The sequence below is a fragment of the Musca autumnalis genome, unplaced genomic scaffold, assembly GCF_047663935.1.
Source record: "Musca autumnalis isolate F117 unplaced genomic scaffold, ASM4766393v1 scaffold_1, whole genome shotgun sequence".
Taxonomy (NCBI): Eukaryota; Metazoa; Arthropoda; class Insecta; order Diptera; family Muscidae; genus Musca; species Musca autumnalis.
This window is the reverse complement of record NW_027411644.1, coordinates 18,102,643-18,121,613: the sequence shown is the minus strand read 5'-3', so window position 1 is coordinate 18,121,613 and position 18,971 is coordinate 18,102,643. Positions and strand designations below refer to the sequence as shown.

The following is an 18,971-nucleotide window of genomic DNA, read 5'->3' as shown; positions in this document are numbered from 1 at the left end:
TAGAACAGAGTGAGTGAATGAACATGATTGGTGTTGTAGTCAGGAAGGGAATTTAATTTGAAAAATCACTTTCTCAAAAAGGGGTTTATTGGACTAATAAGCAATATTTTTACATAATTAAGATTTGAGAATTTCCATCCAAAATTCATTAAGATTCCAGAAATTCCCATAACCCCTGACAACATCATTGATAATGATAAACAAATATATGTCACTTACTTTATTGTGATGTAAATTAAACAGATAAGACCATCGACAATGGCAGAACGCCAAAATGTCTTTAAAATGGCAGTGCGTAATAATGGTTCACGATTTTGAGCCCTGGATTTTTCCACTTCTTTATACCAATTTCTGAAATGAAAACGGAAAATGTTTTATAAAAATTGTATCAAATTTAGTGGAATTAAAATTTATTTTTTTCGCTATTTACCTTTCCAATTGATCACCCAATTCTTCGGAACAATCTGCTGGCAGGCATTTTGTTAAATCATCTGTTGTCAAACCCTGACGACATCCTTTGTACAGCATTGGTATGGACCAGCCAAATATTAACTGGGAAAAAATATTTGCCAAACTTCGCGGATTTTCTTTTTGTGGCTTTTTTGAACTGTCCATGGTGTGACGGTGGTATTAAAAGTGATTGTGGTGATAAAAAATTGCTGCAATAAAATAATTATTTTAAAATTAGGCAACAGCTGCAAAAAATGCTAATTGCATATCACGCCCCACTTTCGCCAGCAAAGATGTGAGTTTATCTAACAGGTAATAAAGTGTCAATAATTTCATGTGCCAAGGCTATATTTTTGATAACGTTCTTTTTGATTGTTTCTTCTAGATGAAAAAAAAACTATATACTAAGGAGAATTCCATTAGATACATATTATCATTGAACTTCGTAGACCAATGTTGTTACAACCACTGATTCTAAGTTTGGGCATATCAGGAATGTTTTAAACATCAAAGACATTGCAGAACACCGATGAAGTCAGAAATAGTAATTTATTAGTCATATTTGGTATATTTAACTTGTCAATATTCCTATTTTGTCGTTGGGCCAACGAAATGGTATCGAGATGCATTTTTTGGCTACGTCCCTGGTGCAGAACTTAACCTCTAATGGTGACAGGTAAGAATGTAAGTAAATATGAATTGGAGAGTTGCGTTTGTTGGTAGTTCGAAAAACCCATGTGTGTGAAGATAAAATCGATTTTAACTAGCGGAGACAAAAACCACATAACTAGTTGTATAACAGATTCGTACGAAGGTAACTATTTTGAAAAACGATTTTCAAGGAAATATGTTTTAGACTATTGCTCAGGATATAGAAAAGATACGCGCATGCATAGCACTAAGCATTTCATTGTAGAAAATTTGACAAAATATGAAATTTTTGAAAAAAAAAATATTTTCAAGTATATCTTATGTTTTGGCCTATTACTCAGGATCTAACAATGATGCGGAAGGTGCCGTTGGAAAGCTGACGTTCTCTCCTTTCCGAAAATGCATAGGATTTGAGAAAAAATTCAAAAAAAAACTGTTTTGGAAAATTGCGATTTTTCAAGAATATAATATGTTTTGGCCTATTACTCAGGATCTAAAAAGGATGCACCTATATTAAAAGTTGCGTTGGACAGCTGAAGGTGTTTAGTTTCCAAAAATTCATAGGAATTATCATTTCATTGTAGAAAATTTTAGAAAAAAAATTAAAAAAAACTATTTTGGAAAAACCTTCATATATGTGGGTGGACCTATTGAGGGGGCCCTAGGCGAAATTTATGCCGCGTACCAACATATGGCGAGTACAGCTAATTAGACCATTGGGTCCACTATAAGAAAATAATAATTTGATTACACGTTGATTGTAGAAATTTTGAAATATCGGCCGTTTATGAAAAACCTTCATATATGTGGGTAGACCTTTTGAGGGGTACCCTAGGCGAAATTTATGCCGAGTACCAACAAGTGGCGAGTACAGCTAATTAGACCATTGGGTCCACTATAAGAAAATAATAATTTGATTACTGGTTGATTGTAGAAATTTTGAAATATCGGCCGTTTATGAAATACCTTCATATATGTGGGTGGACCTTTTGAGGGGTCCCTCAGGCGAAATTTATGCCGAGTACCTACATATTGCGAGTACAGCTAATTAAGCCATCGGGTCTACTATAAGAAAATAATAATTTGATTACAGGTTCATTATAGAAATTTTGAAATATCGACCGTTTATGAAAAACCTCCATATATGTGGGTGGACCTTTTGAGGGGTCCCCTAGGCGAAATTTATGCCGCGTACCTACAGATTGCGAGTACAGCTAATTAAGCCATCGGGTCCACTATAAGAAAATAATAATTTGATTACAGGTTGATTGTAGAAATTTTAAAATATCTACCGTTTATGAAAAACCTTCATATAGGTGGGTGGACCTTATTGAGGGGCCCCCTAGGCGAAATTATTATTTTCTTATAGTGCTCCCAATGGCCTAATTAGCTGTACTCGCTTGTTGGTACGCTGCATAAATTTCGCCTAGGGGGCCCCTCAATAGGTCCACCCACATATACATATGAAGGTTTTTCATAAACGGCCAATATTTCAAAATTTCTACAATCAACCTGTAATCAAATTATTATTTTCATATAGTGGATAATTACAAGAAAAGTGCAAAGTTTGTGACGTCGGAAGTAGAGTACACATTAAAGTTATGACTTGTTGACCTTTTTTCTCAACAAGTAAAAAAGTATCAGTCGACATTGCCGACAGAGATATACTCTCAGCCTGTGTGGATTGAAATACTTTTTTCCCAAAAAAAAAAAACTTACCTATTTAGGGGGGGTTTTCAAAACAATATGGATAGGATTAAAGCGCAAAAATTTGAGTTTCGACAATATTTAGAGTACCATTTTAGCGAATATTTTCGAACTTTTGTAGGGGAGGTATCGGAAGGTCCACTCCTTCGACCTTCGAATTTCATCTAATATTCGAAGAAATATTACGATATCCAAAGTGTGGACGAACGCAGTATTCGGTTCGAGCTCTCCAGTCACTACATATCGTCGGTGTCATGCTTAAGTGTTCCATACGCCATTTTTGACATTTTGAGATAAAGGTACCGTACAAGGTTTTGAACCATACTCTTTCAGATTTGTTGGTCGGTTTTTCTCTATCTCTTATACTTTCTGAGATATTCAGATGCCAGTATGTTCCATATCCGCTTTATGACCCAAAAAATCTTGTCGTTTTGTTCCATATCCATAAAGCCTGGCGTATGGAACAAAAAAACTTTGAACTTTTTAGTTCCATATCCCTGTCGTTTGGCGTATGGAACAAAAAGGGACAAAAACGAATTGTTCCGCACCAAAAATGATGGCGTTTGGAACAAAAAATTGCCTATTTTTGCCAAGTTACGAATAATGTGGCGTATGGAACAAATTGTTTTAAAGGACTTGGTTTAAAAACTGAAGAATAATAGTTTCTAAATCCAAATTTTTTTTTAAATATTGTATTGTTATATGAAAACGAAAATTTATCAATCGTCACGGTGCTCTTGAAACAAATTTAAATGGAAGGTGCTTACACCTCGGAAGTTTTTGCGGATTCTGAAACTACAATGTTTATAGATGAGAAAAATCAAAAAACAAAAAAAATCGCCGGAGCGCTTTTTAAATAAATCGCGATTTTAGTTGACATTTTTAGGTGTTGTTTAGGTTTTCACGATTTTGCTTAAAAACCGCAAGGTCTATCAAAATGGGTCTAAAGAAAATGTTGTAGCTATGAAAATTCTCTACAAGATTGACCTTTATGGTACTCTCGTCGGTTTTACCGTTTTTGAGATATAGAAGTTCAAATTGGGACAATTCAAATTCAATTCAATTCTGTGTCGCCCCCTTATAAAACAATGTGATGACTGCAAATTCCCAACTTAAACTCATATATCTAAAAAAATGGTACAACTTAGGATAAGTTACTAAAGCCAGTCTTGTAGAGAATTTTCACAGCTTTAAGATTTTCTCAGGTCCCATATCGATAAGATTTACCGTATTCAAGCAAAATCGCGAAACCCTAACAAAAAAATTTAAAAATTTAAACTGAGCTTCTTTATCTCAAAAATGGTACAGGCTGGGAACAAATGTTAAACGTGAATCCTCTAGAGAATTTTTACAGCTACAACATTTTCTTTAGCTCCATTTCGATTGGACTTGCGGTTTCCAAGCAAAATCGTAAAAATCTAAAAAACACCTAAAAATGTGAATTTTGACCGCGATTTATTTAAAAATCCCTACAGCGATTTTTTCTTGTTTTTGGATTTTTCTCATCTATGAACATTGCTGTTTCAGAATTCACAAAAACTTCCCCTGTGTAAGCGGTTTTCATCAAAAGTTAGTTAAGGCGCACCATTCATGACATTTTTTTATAAGGGGCGATACAGAATTGAATTGAATTTGAATTGTCCCAATTTGAACTTCTATATCTCAAAAATGGTAAAAACTACGAAAATACCATTAATGTCGATCTTGTAGAGAATTTTCATAGCTACAACATTTTCTTTAGTCCCATTTTGATTTGACTTGCGGTTTCTAAGCAAAATCGTGAAAACCTAAACAACCCCTAAAAATGTCAACCTAAATCGCGATTTATTTAAAAAGCGCTCCGGCGATTTTTTTATACCCTCAGCCTTTAGGCTAAAGAGGGTATTTACACTTTGATACGACCAAAAATGTGCCTCATCGAAATAATGGTTTTAGACCCCAAGTATGTTTGTACGATATCCGTTTCAGACAATTTTGAGTAGATCTAGCAATGTCCGTCCGTCTGTCTGTCTGTCTGTCTGGCTGGCTGGTGCGCACGATAACTCTCGAACGGATCAATCGATTCGGTTCAAATTTTGGGTATCGAAATATTTTGTCCAGATTCGATTTAAGTTCGAAGATGGGCCATATAGGTCCACTCCTTCAGGTACCTCCCCCACAAATGTTCAAAAATGTCGCAAAACTTGTGCGCGCGATAACTCTTGTAGGGAATAACCGATTTGGTCCGTACTTTGCACATCGTGTAATTTCTACCAAACTAAGATGAGGTTCCAATATGGACTCAATCGGTCCACTCCTTCGGGTACCTTCCACACAAAATTTCGGAAAAGTTCAGTTTAGGACCTGGTCTCGAATCGCTTTGATTTTTGTTTACGCAAGTTGTATTCGCTTTCCTCTATACGACGCTGTAAGTTTCATTAGGGGCAAGTCCATACTTCCTGAGAAAATAGCCTGAAAGTTACAAAAAACCATATGACACCGTGTGTAGTGGTTGGAGCGCAAGTTAACTTTCGAACGGATCTGCCGATTCGGTCCAAAATTTGGCTTTCGTAATATTTTGTGCAAACTTAGTTTAAGTTCAAAGATGGATTTTATCGGTCCACTCCTTCCGGTACCTCCCCCACAAAAGTTCGAAAATGTTCGGAAAATTTGTGCGTACGATAACTCTTGAAGGGAGTAACCGATTTGGTCCATCCTTTGCACATTATGAAATTTCTACCAGACTTAGATGAGGTTCCAATATGGACTCAATCGGTAAACTCCTTCGAGTACCTCCCACACAAAATTTCGGAAAAGTTCAGTTTAGGACCTGCTCTCGAATCGCCATGGTTTTTGTTGCAACATCTTGTATTCACTGTTCCCTATACGAAGGTACAAGTTTCATCAGGGGCAAGTCCATACTTCCCGAGAAAATGGCCGGAAAGTTGCAAAAAGCCCCTATGACACCTTGTGTAGTGGTAGGAGCGCAAGATAACTCTCGAACGGATCTGTCAATTCGGTCCAAAATTTTGCCTTCGTAATATTTTACCAAAACATAGTTTAAATTCGAAGATAGGCTATATCGGTCCACTCCTTCAGGTACCTCCCCCACAGAACGTCAGAAATGTTCGGAAAAATTTTGCGCACGATAACTCTTGAAGGGAGTGACCGATGTAATCCATACTTTGCACATCCTAATATATCTACCAGATATAGATCAGGTTCGAATATGGACTAAATTTGTCTACTCCTTCTGGTACCTCTCACACAAAATTTCGGATAAGTTCACTTTAAGACCTGCTATCGAATCACTTGGATTTTTGTTGAAGCTATTTGCATCCACCATTACGACGGTAAAAGTTTTTTCAGGGGTAAGTCCATATTTCTTGCGAAAACAGCCCGAAAGGTGTAAAAAACCCTATGTCACCATATGTGGCGGTCGAAGAACACGATAACTCTCGAACTGTTCAACCGATTTGGTCCAACATTTGGTCTTCGTCATATTATATCCAAACTTAGTCACATGGGCAACACCGGTCCACAACTTTCGGTACGTCTCCCCAATATTTAAAATATATCACTTTGGATCTCCTAATATTTTATCAAAATTTAGTTAAACTTCTAAAATGGCCAATATAGGTCCTCCCTAAGAGTACCTGCCCTACAAAAGTTCAACATTTGTGTCTTAGCGCAGTTAATTCCTATTCCACATTATTGTCGGCAAGTTCAAATGTCCAAAAAGGGCCAAATTCTGAAGAGACCTGAAATACATTCGATCTGTCCGGAGGTAAAAGTTTCGCTTCACTTTGGCTGAGGGTATATATCTGTCGGCAAAGCCGACTGACACTTTTTTACTTGTTATACCCTCAGCCTTTAGGCTAAAGAGGGTATTTACACTTTGATACGACCAAAAATGTGCCTTATCGAAATAATGGTTTTAGACCCCAAGTATGTTTGTACGATATCCGTTTCAGACAATTTTGAGTAGATCTAGCAATGTCCGTCCGTCTGTCTGTCTGGCTGGTGCGCACGATAACTCTCGAACGGATCAATCGATTCGGTTCAAATTTTGGGTATCGAAATATTTTGTCCAGATTCGATTTAAGTTCGAAGATGGCCCATATAGGTCCACTCCTTCAGGTACCTCCCCCACAAATGTTCAAAAATTGTCGCAAAACTTGTGCGCACGATAACTCTTGTAGGGAATAACCGATTTGGTCCATACTTTGCACATCGTGTAATTTCTACCGAACTTAGATGAGGTTCCAATATGGACTCAATCGGTCCACTCCTTCGGGTACCTTCTACACAAAATTTCGGAAAAGTTCAGTTTAGGACCTGGTCTCGAATCGCTTTGATTTTTGTTTACGCAAGTTGTATTTGCTGTCCTCTATACGACGCTGTAAGTTTCATTAGGCGCAAGTCCATACTTCCTGAGAAAATGGGCCTGAAAGTTACAAAAAACCCTATGACACCGTGTTAGTGGTTGGAGTGCAAGATAACTCTCGAACGGATCTGCCGATTCGGTCCAAAATTTGGCTTTCGTAATATTTTGTCCAAACTTAGTTTAAGTTCGAAGATGGGCTTTATCGATCCACTCCTTCCTGTACCTCCCCCACAAAAGTTCGAAAATGTTCGGAAAATTTGAGCGCACGATAACTCTTGAAGGAAGTAACCGATTTGATCCATACTTTGCACATCGTGAAATTTCTACTAAACTTAGATGAAATTCCAAAATGGACTCAATCGGTCCACTCCTTCGGGTACCTCCCACACAAAATTTCAGATAAGTTCAGATTAGGACCTGCTCTCGAATCGCTTTGATTTTTGTTGCAACAACTTGTATTCGTTGGCCACCATACGGCGGTACAAGTTTAATCAGGGGCAAGTCCATTCTTCTTGAGAAAATAGCCTGAAAGATGCAAAAAGCCCCTATAACACCGTGTGTAGTGGATGGAGCGCAAGATAACTCTCGAACGGATGTGCCGATTCGGTCCAAATTTTGGCCTCCGTAATATTGTGTCCAAACATAGTTTAAGTTCGAAAAAGTTCAAAATTGTTCGGAAAAATTGTGCGCACGATAACTCTTAATCACATCCTAATATATCTACCAGATATAGATCAGGTTCGAATATGGACTATATTTGTCTACTCCTTCTGGTACCTCTCACACACAATTTCGGATAAGTTCACTTTCATTTTTGTTGAAGCGATTTGCATTCGCTTCCTCCATTACGACGGTAAAAGTTTTTTCAGGGGCATGTCCATATTTCTTAGGAAAACAGCCCGAAAGGTTACAAAAATCCCTATAACTCTCGAACTGTTCAACCGATTTGATCCAACATTAGGTCTTCGTCATATTATATCCAAACCATGGCAGAACTACCAGGTAGTGGTATCACACCAGCTGATCGAATATGAAAAGTCAAATCCCTTTATAAAAAAATTATTTTTGTTGTAATTTCCCCAACAACATAAAGAAAGTTTTGACATAGCATATTCAAAATTTTATGATGCCACTACCTGGGTAATTGTGCCATGATCCAAACTTAGTTTCATGGGGCAATACCGGTCCACAGCTTCTAGGACGATATCACTTGAATGGGGCAATCAATTTGGTCTACAATTTGGATCTCCTAATATTTTGTCAAAATTTAATTTAATTTCTAAAATGGCTCATATCGGTCCTCCCTAAAGGTACCTCCCCCACAAAGGTTCAACATTTGTGTCTTAGTGCAGTTAACTACTAATCCACACTTTTGTCGACAAGTTCAAATGTCGCAAAAGGGCCACAAAATTCTGAAGAGGCCTTAAATACATACATGAAAGTTTCACTTCACATTGGCTGAGGGTATATATCTGTCGGCAAAGCCGACTGACTCTTTTTTACTTGTTGTTTTTTGATTTTTCTCATCTATGAACATTGTAGTTTTAATATCCGCAAAAACTTCCAAGGTGTAAGCACCTTCCATTTAAAATTGTTTCAAGAGCACCGTGTCGTTTAAACAAAAAATCCCTAGTTATACCCTCAGCCTTTAGGCTAAAGAGGGTATTTACACTTTGATACGGCCAAAAATGTGCCTCATCGAAATAATGGTTTTAGACCCCAAGTATGTTTGTACGATATCCGTTTCAGACAATTTTGAGTTGATCTAGCAATGTCCGTCCGTCTGTCTGTCTGTCTGTCCGTCTGTCTGTCTGGCTGGCTGGTGCGCACGATAACTCTCGAACGGATCAATCGATTCGGTTCAAATTTTGGGTATCGAAATATTTTGTCCAGATTCGATTTAAGTTCGAAGATGGGCCATATAGGTCCACTCCTTCAGGTACCTCCCCCACAAATGTTCAAAAATTGTCGCAAAACTTGTGCGCACGATAACTCTTGTAGAAAATAACCGATTTGGTCCATACTTTGCACATCGTGTAATTTCTACCAAACTTAGATGAGGTTCCAATATGGACTCAATCGGTCCACTCCTTCGGGTACCTCCCACACAAAATTTCGGATAAGTTCAGCTTAGGACCTGGTCCCGAATCGCTTTGATTTTTGTTTACGCAAGTTGTATTCGCTGTCCTCTATACGACGCTGTAAGTTTCATTAGGGGCAAGTCCATACTTCTTGAGAAAATAGCCTGAAAGTTACAAAAAACCCTTTGACACCGTGTGTAGTGGTTGGAGCACAAGATAACTCTCGAACGGATCTTCCGATTTCGTCCAAAATTTGGCTTTCGTATTATTTTGTCCAAACTTAGTTCAAGTTCAAAGATGGATTATATCGGTCCACTCGTTCCGGTACCTCCCCCACAAAGGTTCGAAAATGTTCGGAAAATTTGTGCGTACGATAACTCTTGAAGGGAGCAACCGATTTGGTCCATACACATTATGAAACTTCTACCAGACTTAGATGAGGTTCCAATATTGACTCAATCGCTAAACTCCTTCGAGTACCTCCCACACAAAATTTCGGAAAAGTTCAGTTTAGGACCTGCTTTCCAATCGCCTTGGTTTTTGTTGTAGCATCTTCTATTCACTGTCCCCTATACGAAGGTACAAGTTTCCTCACGGGCAAGTCCATACTTCCTGGAAAAATAGCCTGAAAGTTGAAAAACAAACCCAATGACACCATGTTTATGGGTGGAAGCGCAAGATAATTCTCGAACAGATATGCCGATTCCGGCCAAAATTTGGCCTTCGTAATATTGTTTCCAAACTTAGTTTAAGTTTGTAGGTAAGCCATATCGGTCCACTCCTTCAGGTACCTACCCCACAAAAGTTCAAAAATATTCTCTTTATTTTGGATAAGTTCACTTTAAGACCTGCTATTAATTCACTTTGATTTTTGTTGAAGCAACTTACATTCGCTGCCTCAATTACGATGGTAAAAGTTGTTTCAGGGGCAAGTCCATACTTCTTGAGAAAACAGCCCGAAGGGTGTAAAAACCCCCTATGTCACCAACATGGTCCATGTCGGTCCACTCCTTTAAGTACCTTTTCCGGAAAATTTTTGAACTTTAATCCTATTCAACATTTTTGTCGGTTCATGCGACTAAAATTTTGAAACCCCCTAAAAAAGTGTTTCAATTTTCACAGCCTGAGGGTATATCTCTGTCGGCAAAGCCGACTGATACTTTTTTACTTGTTTAAAGACACAATGTTGATGTATGTCCACAAAAATATACGCAAAAACGTCGATTCGACTTGAAGCTAGTGTGGACACCGACTACAAAAATGGTATTATAAGAAAAACGCGTTTAAATGTTTTATGTTACCTAAGAAATGCAAAATATCAATCCGTTTTGTCCGATCGAAATTTTTATCACAAACAAGTAGCGACAAGTGGAGGCAATCCCTTAAATAAATGTTGAGGAAACCTAAAATTATGGTCCTTATTGTAATTATATGAGAAAAATAAATGTTTCATTTAAAGTCCTGATTTTTAAACTCCACAGTAGCACTTCATATAAGAGAGGTGGAACACGATTGATAAAAAGTGTTTTGGTTGAAATGTGACAAAACGTGTTCCATGTGACACAAACTGCCAAAAACACAAAAAAAAGATTCCATGGAACAATTCAGCAACTTTTTGCAATTATAAAAATTGGCCATAACTGCTAGTCTATCACATACACTCCACGTCAGTAGAATAGAACACCTACATTTTTGTTATTGTTAGCTTATTTATCCCAAAACGAATGAATCTGCGTTTTCAATCTTGTGGGGATGTAAAGTCGATAATGTTCCATATCAAACACAGAAAAAATTATGTTTCTAGTTCTTCGCGAAATGATTTTCTGATCATTTTTCCGATAGTACTATGAAAAATAGGCATTTATTTTTGGTCATCAGAATAGAACAGTCACTTTATTTTCGCGAATTTTTGAGATAGTAAAGCCGAATTTTCTTTCAGTCGATAAAGCAAGGCTTTCTAATCATTTTTCACCAAAGAAAACCTATAAATTATTCCGCGGACACGGAAATAACAGCGTTAAAGGGTTTAAATTGACAGATATTGGAAACATCTCGGAATATCAATAGGAGTCGCGCAATTATGTCATATTTCTTCACAATAAGATAGAATATGACACAGACAACCTCGACGGATACAATCGAGTGCTTCGGATGCTGATAAGATGGAATATTTTTAAAATATTTATGAAAAAGGTCAAAATTTCTTAAAAAACCATGATGATTTGTTCAATAAAATGGATTTTCCACGAACAAGTCTGCCGTTCAAAGGTTTGGAAATATGCTCCAGATTTGAAGGAAGATAATCTGATACGAAAACAACCGTTATTTTAATACACTGAGGGAAATTTTAGTACCTTATAAAACAACATACGAAACCTAAAACCTCAATTTCCATGACTGTGTTTTCCCGCGAAAACGGGGCTTTTACATTTGCGATTTCAGTTAAAAAAACTACTAATTCGTAAAATCCGATATGGAGAGCATAAACTGGTCCATTTATATTGGAGCATAACACTGTTAAGAACAGTCGCGGACACCGAAATAAGAACACATATAAAATTCAAAATCCAAAGGGTGTGTTCAATTTGAAAAATGTGCTAAAATTTCCCTCAGTGTATTAATAGCGGTTATTTTCATATCAGATTATTTTCCTCTAAATCTGGGGTATATTTCCAAACCATTAAATGGCAGACATGTTCGCGGAAAAACTATTTTATTGAACAAATCATCATGGTTTTTTAAGAAATTTTGACCTTTTTCATAACAATTTTGAAAATATTCCATCTTATCAGCATCCGAAGCACTCGATTGTATCCGTCGAGGTTGTCTGTGTCATATTCTATCTTATTGTGAAGAAATATGACATAATTGCGCGACTCCTATTGATATTCCGAGATGTTTCCAATATCTGTCAATTTAAACCCTTTAACGCTGTTATTTCGGTGTCCGCGGAATAATTTATAGGTTTTCTTTGGTGAAAATGATTAGAAAGCCATGCTTTATCGACTGAAAGAAAATTCGGCTTTAATATCTCAAAAATTCGCGAAAATAAAGTGACTGTTCTATCCTGATGACCAAAAATAAATGCCTATTTTTCATAGTACTATCGGAAAAATTATCAGAAAATCATTTCGCGAAGAACTAGAAACATAATTTTTTCTGTGTTTGATATGGAACATTATCGACTTTACATCCCCACAAGATTGAAAACGCAGATTCATTCGTTTTGGGATAAATAAGCTAACATTAACAAAAATGTAGGTGTTCTATTCTACTGACGTGGAGTGTATATCTGACTATAATAAACCACTGATCTATTCTATGAGTTTAGTTAAGTAGAACGGAGCTCTTAAAGTATTGGATTATTGTACCATTTTTATCCTGTATGGCCTTAAACATTAACTTGAGTTTTTCTCGAATCAGGCAAATGGCGTGTGGAACACTTAAGCATGACACCGACGATATGGTGCCATAGTTTTTACAACATTCGGGTTTTTTTCTCAAGAAGTATGGACTTGCCCTTGAAAAATCGTCGTTGACTGTCGTAATTGAGGCATTGAATGCAAGTTGCTTCAACAAAAATCAAAGTGATCCGAGAGCAGGTCTTAAAGTGAATTTTTCCAAAAATGTGTGTGGGAGGTACCCGACGGAGTGGACAAATATAGTCCATTTTCGAACCTGACCTATACCTGGTAGATATATTAGGATGTGTAAAGTAGGGACCAAATCTGTCACTCCCATCAAGAGTTATGGTACGCACAATTTTTCCGAACATTTTTGAACTTTTGTGGGGAAGGTACCTGAAGGAGTGGACCGATATGGCTTATCTTCGAACTTAAACTAAGTTTGCACAAAATATTACGAAGGCCACATTTTGGACCGAAACGGCAGATCCGTTCGAGAGTTATCTTACGCTCCAACCACCCACTACACACGGTGTCATAGGGGTTTTTTTGCACCTTTCAAGCAATTTTCTCAATAAGTATGGACTTTCCCCTGATGAAAATTGTACCGTCGTATGAGGGGCAGTGAATATAAGTTGCTACAACAAAAATCAAAGCGATTCGAGAACAGGCCCTAAACTGAACCTTTCCGAAATTTTGTGTGGTAGGTACCCGAAGTTGTGGACCGATTGAGTCCATATTGAAACCTTATCTAAGTCTGGACCAAATCGGTTACTCCCTTCAAGAGTTATCGTGTGCACAAATTTTCGGAACATTTTCGAACTTTTGTGGTGGAGGTACCTGAAGGAGTAGTCCGATATGGCTCATCCTCGAACTTAATTTAAGTTTGGACAAAATATTACGATAGCCAAATTTTGGACCATATCGGCTCATCCGTTTGAGGGTTATCGTGCGCATCAGGCAGACAGATAGAGTGACGGACATTGCTAAATCGACTCCAAATTGTCTGAAATACATTTCGTCCAAAACATAATTGGGATCTAAAACCATTATTTCGATGAGGCACATTTTGCCCGTATGAAGCGTATATACCCTTTCTAGCCTAAAGGGTATAAAAACGATTTCCTGTCGATGAATTTTTGAATATTAATGGCTAAAAAAACTTTATCCTATTTGTTGTACATTCCTACAAGCGCAGCGGCATCAATTCTTCCAAAAACAGAAAAGCGTGTTAACATTTCCAAAAACTTTTATGAAATAAAATAAAATAATTTTCGAACATTTTTGCGGTAATTTATGAGAAGAAAATTGTTTAATGGAGTGCTGTTGGAGAACATGTCGTAATCTTAACTGGCGACGGGAATACAATATAGAAAAATATAAAAGCGCCTCTAACATATGAAGCAAGAACAATACAGCTTGAAGCGCTAGTTATACATACATATGTTTTTAAAAGCAGTTGATAGTTTGCATTATTTCAACTTTAATAAAATGTTAACAAATATTTGCTCAACTATTATTCTATTTTAGACCAACATTCCGATATTATATGTTGCTTTGAAAAAGACTTATTTTGGTGTTCCATGTTTTTTTGTTTTGTTTTTAAGAGATGTGTTGGTCTTCTATACGAATTATTAGTGTGGGGAAAAATTACCTTCATAAAGAATAAACATATAGCTTATTTACTCAAAGAGTGGCATAACTCAAAAAATGGGTTTTCTGAGTTAGCAGTTTCTTTTTTCTAAGGCTTCTACTTTATTTTGTGTCAAATTTTCATGCTGATATATCTAAAACTCAGCGAGTTACAGCTCATTTACTACGGGTTTGCCATAATTCAACCAGAGCTCCGAAATACTCGCTCGAATTCTACTCGCGAGTGAAATTCGAGCGTGTTCGAGCGGGAGTACTCTATTTTTACTCGTCACTCGCGAAGCATATTTCAGACTTGCTCGTTTTTACTCGCGAGTGAAAAGTACCTGCGAGTGGGAGTACTCGAAGAGTGCGAGTTTTAAAAGAAGTTTACTCTCCACTTTTTTGTTTTATTTGGGAGCACTCGCGAGTACTCGGGTTTTAAAATAAGAGTGGGAGTGGAAATGCTCGAAATAGAGTACGAGTTTACTCGAAGAGTAAAATCGAGTAAAAATGAATTGTCTTAGGTCTAACCAGGTCAACTCGAAAGAGAATTAATTGAATTGATATATTTTTGGAAAAATTTTGTGTATAGTGTTGGTGGGAAGTTTTTGGTGGGGTGGGGCAAACAATCGCCCCCATCCAAAAAGTTGACAGCCTCCACAAATTTCCCACCATCTACTTGCCCACACTCATTTCCCCCACCTTCAATTTCTCACACGCAAAAAATGGAAGAATTGGGTGCATTTTGGTATCTCCCTTGTTTGGCCACCTTCGCCAACCTACTTTACCCCAATTTGAAGGTAATATTTTCTTCTTCTATTGACAGGCTTTGCCGTTGGAATACCCCTACTAGAAGCCAATATACAATATATGGTAATATTCAAAAAAGTTTTACAATCGTTGAAGTTGAGGTTCACCATTTAATAAGTCGCGAACTGTTAATATATTTTATAAAATATGAATACATTTATATATATTGAAGTGTTTTAGCTACGATCTCATAATATGGACCATAACAAATAATTTTCGTGGAAGCTGTGCTGGTGGTAATATAAAAAAATGGGAAAAATGTGTTGAAGTTTACAAGTTTTTTTGTGTTCTTTCTTGATTTCTGGCCAAACCACAGAAAATTCAAACCTATGCTCAAAGAAAGAACTAAAAAATACCCCTTAGGCAATATGGTTCTAGTGTATGACTTTTCGATATATACACTGTATCCCCCTAAAATCGATGCTGACATTTTGAAGTTTAGATTTCAGTGTTTTTCGAATTTTTCTTATAATTAGATGGTGCAACTAGATAATAATCGAAACTAGTTTATAGGATTGTAGAACTCGCGGTTCCACGTCGTTCGATGTATATCTCATGAGTGTGCTCCGTACATCTTCCTAGTAATAGAAGTCCAAAGGCGAAAATTTGGTCCGTAAATTTTCTGAAAAAACCTATTTTTTGGCTTTAAAATTTACAACTGTCGTACAGGTACCCCTGAACCCCGCGTGATTTTAGTTTTTTTACGTGCCGGATCTAATGAGCTCTTCCGCGGTCAAATCCATCCACTAAAACGCCGGATATAGATACCTGGAAAGTAGGAAAATCTGCAAAAATATATTTTGACAATTCCGCGAATTGAACCGCGATTTTCTTTGATTATTTTTATATAAATGTAATCCTTTATACGCGATTATTATATTTGCCAAAAAGGTGTGTCACAAATTACAAAGATTCGGGAGTAATATCCCTATTTATCCCAAAATAGAATGTGGTGGCACATCCGCAGTTCTTGACGAATCTGTCTAAAATAATTTATATTGACGTATTTTTAATAGGGGGCCATTGAAATCGGATGCACCTTATAATCATATGCACATCGCGTAATTTTTGCCCACTTGAAGGTTTTTTGAATAGTAAGATGCAACTGATGGCACACTTTGGCCGCTGAATGAAACATGGGAAAATCCATGCATATTGATAGACATGGACTCCCTGTATCCGAAAAGCACATGCACCCCAACTGATTTCAACGGATTCGCGAATTACACGCCTTTTAATTTTTGTGTTTTTTCTTTGGTTGTAATTTCAATATTACTCTCTACTTCTTATTTCTATAGCTTATCATAGAAAGCAAATATACTTTCACGATGACTAATTACTTTTCTCGTAGAAGTTTAAGCAAAATACTTCAGGATTTGGATCGAAATTTAGCGAAATAATAGAATAACTCCCAACATTTATTTTTCAAATTTTTCGTATTTAACCAAAAATATATTTTTGAAATAATTTCTAACAATAAGTTTCCGTTCTTTGTTGTTGCTGTAATATGCAAGTTATAAACGCGATCTTTATAATTTTGGTCTCACATTTTTCTAGGCGTTGTCTAGTTTCTGTACATATTTTTAAATTATTTTTTTAGAGATTTTTTGGACTTTGATTTAGAATAAATAAAATTTATTCCAAGATTTCTTCAATATTTTTTGATTTTCCGCGAAAATAAAAATAAATTTAGCAACTATTTTAGCATCTACGGATAGATATCACATTCTGCTAACGATTCATATATACATGTTCTTATTACAACTCAATAGGAATTTTTAAATATTTTTTCTTTACAAGAGAGTAAAACCGCATATAACTTTTGAGTGCAGCATCCAATTTTGTGAACGCGAACAGATTTGAAACCACGACTTTTTTCTTAACCCATGTACCAAAAATGGCGGATGTGCTCGCCAAAAAAGTTTTTAATTTTTTTTCTATGTAATTGTAAAGGAAATTTGAAATTTACCATATATATTCACAAAGAATAAAACTTTGAATTTGTCCCCACATGAGTTTTTCCCCATTCCGACCCCTAAATATTATACGACTATCACCACAATCAATAGGCTTCTTCCTCTGTGGGGCCCGCATCTACCCCCAAAATCTCGTGACTATCCGATCAAAATTCCAACCGGTAGCGTGATTACAAAAAATGAAAAAGATGATTATTTTACTGACTTTTGCGATATCTCAGTTGTTTGCCCACTTACGCCAACATACTTTGCATCAATATAAAGGAGATCTTTTCGTCTATCATTAGCGGGCTTTCATTTTGGAATACTCCTACCAGAAGAGGAGATATTCGCATAAGAAAAAATGTTGACTTTTCTCCACATAAGCTTTTTGCTTATTCCGACTCCTGAATATTATGCTTTTGATATACCTCTTAAAGAAATAAAACGTTGACCCTTTCTCCAAATAAGTGTTTGCCCATTTCGACACCTGAATATTATCCGACCATCATCAAAATCAATAGGCTTCTTCCTCTGTGGGACCCCCATTAACTCCCAAAATTTCGTGACGATCCGATCGAAATTGCGACCTGTAGCGCGATTTTGAAAAAAAAATTTAAAAATGGGATGTATTACCGACTATTGCTATATCTCCGTTATTTGGCCATAAACGCAAACCCGCTTTGAATCATTGTAAAGGTGGAATATTCTTCTTTCATAGTCAGGCTATGCTTTTGGAAGATCCCCAACCAAAGCTGTGATATTCGTCATTATAACTCAAATCGCAAAAATAAAACAAGTGAGCAAAGGCTATAGTCGGGACGGGGCCGACCATGTGATACCCTACACCACTACCCCTGTGCATAAGATCTTCACTGGTAAACATTTCATTTAGGAAATATAAACCGACTACCACCAAAAATAATATGCCTCTTTGTCTCTGGGACCCCCATAAGCAACCAAAATTTCGTCACCATCCGATCAAAATTACGACCTGAAGCTTGATTGCAAAAAAATGGAAGAATTGGATGCATTACTGACTATTGTGGTATCTCCCTTGTTTGACCACCTTCGCCAACCTGCTTTACACCAATGTAAAGGTAATAGTTTCTTCTTCCATTGACAGGCTTTGTCGTTGGAATACCCCTACTAGAAGCTAATATATTCACAAAGAATAAAACTTTGAATTTGTCTCCAAATGACTTTTTCCCCATTCCGATCCCTAAATATTATCCGGCTATCACCAAAATCAATAGGCTTCTTCCTATGTGGGACCCGCATCAACTCCCAAAAAATTCGTGACGATCCGATTAAAATTGCGACCTGTAGCGTGATTACAAACAAATCGGAAAATGGGATGCATTACCGACTATTGCGATATCTCTGTTGTTTGAGCGACTACGACAACCTACTTTACATCGTTGTAAAGGTGATATTTTCTACTTTCCTTGCCAGGTTTTGCTTTTGATATAACTCTTAAAGAAACAGAGATATTGGCTTTGAAATAAAACGTAGACCTTTTCTCCAAATAAGTTTTTGCCCATTCCGACCCTTGAATATTATCCGACCATCATTAAAATCAGTAGGCTTCTTCCTCTGTGGGACCCCCATTAACCCCTAAACTTTCGTGACGATCCGATCAATATTGCGACCTGTAGCGTGATTTCCAAAAAAATAGAAAAATGGGATGTATTACCGACTATTGCGATATCTCCGTTAGTTGGTTACCTACGCCGACCTAGTTTGCATCATTGTAAAGACGGGATCTTCTACTTTCATAGTCAGGCTTTGCTTTTGGAAAATTTTCTTGCCCTTTCCGACCCCTAAATATTATCCGACCATCGCCAAAATCAATAGGCTTCTTCCCCTCCGGGACCCCCATTAACATCCAAAATTTCGTGACGATCCGATCAAA

The 18,971-nt window shown here is 36.9% G+C and overlaps 1 protein-coding gene across 2 annotated transcripts in view; it reads right to left on the bottom strand.

Annotated features, from left to right (window-relative positions):
• The window catches only part of Cftr (CF transmembrane conductance regulator), a 61,250-nt gene that overhangs the window by 21,403 nt on the left and 20,876 nt on the right, over nt 1–18,971 (bottom strand). For both annotated transcript variants that reach the window (XM_073968670.1, XM_073968677.1), the window contains 2 exons: nt 431–659; nt 220–351 (listed from right to left, as the gene is read on the bottom strand). In XM_073968670.1, the coding sequence (XP_073824771.1) occupies nt 220–351; nt 431–615 (317 nt within the window). In that variant the 5' untranslated portion in view covers nt 616–659. The remainder of the gene's footprint in view (nt 1–219; nt 352–430; nt 660–18,971) is intronic.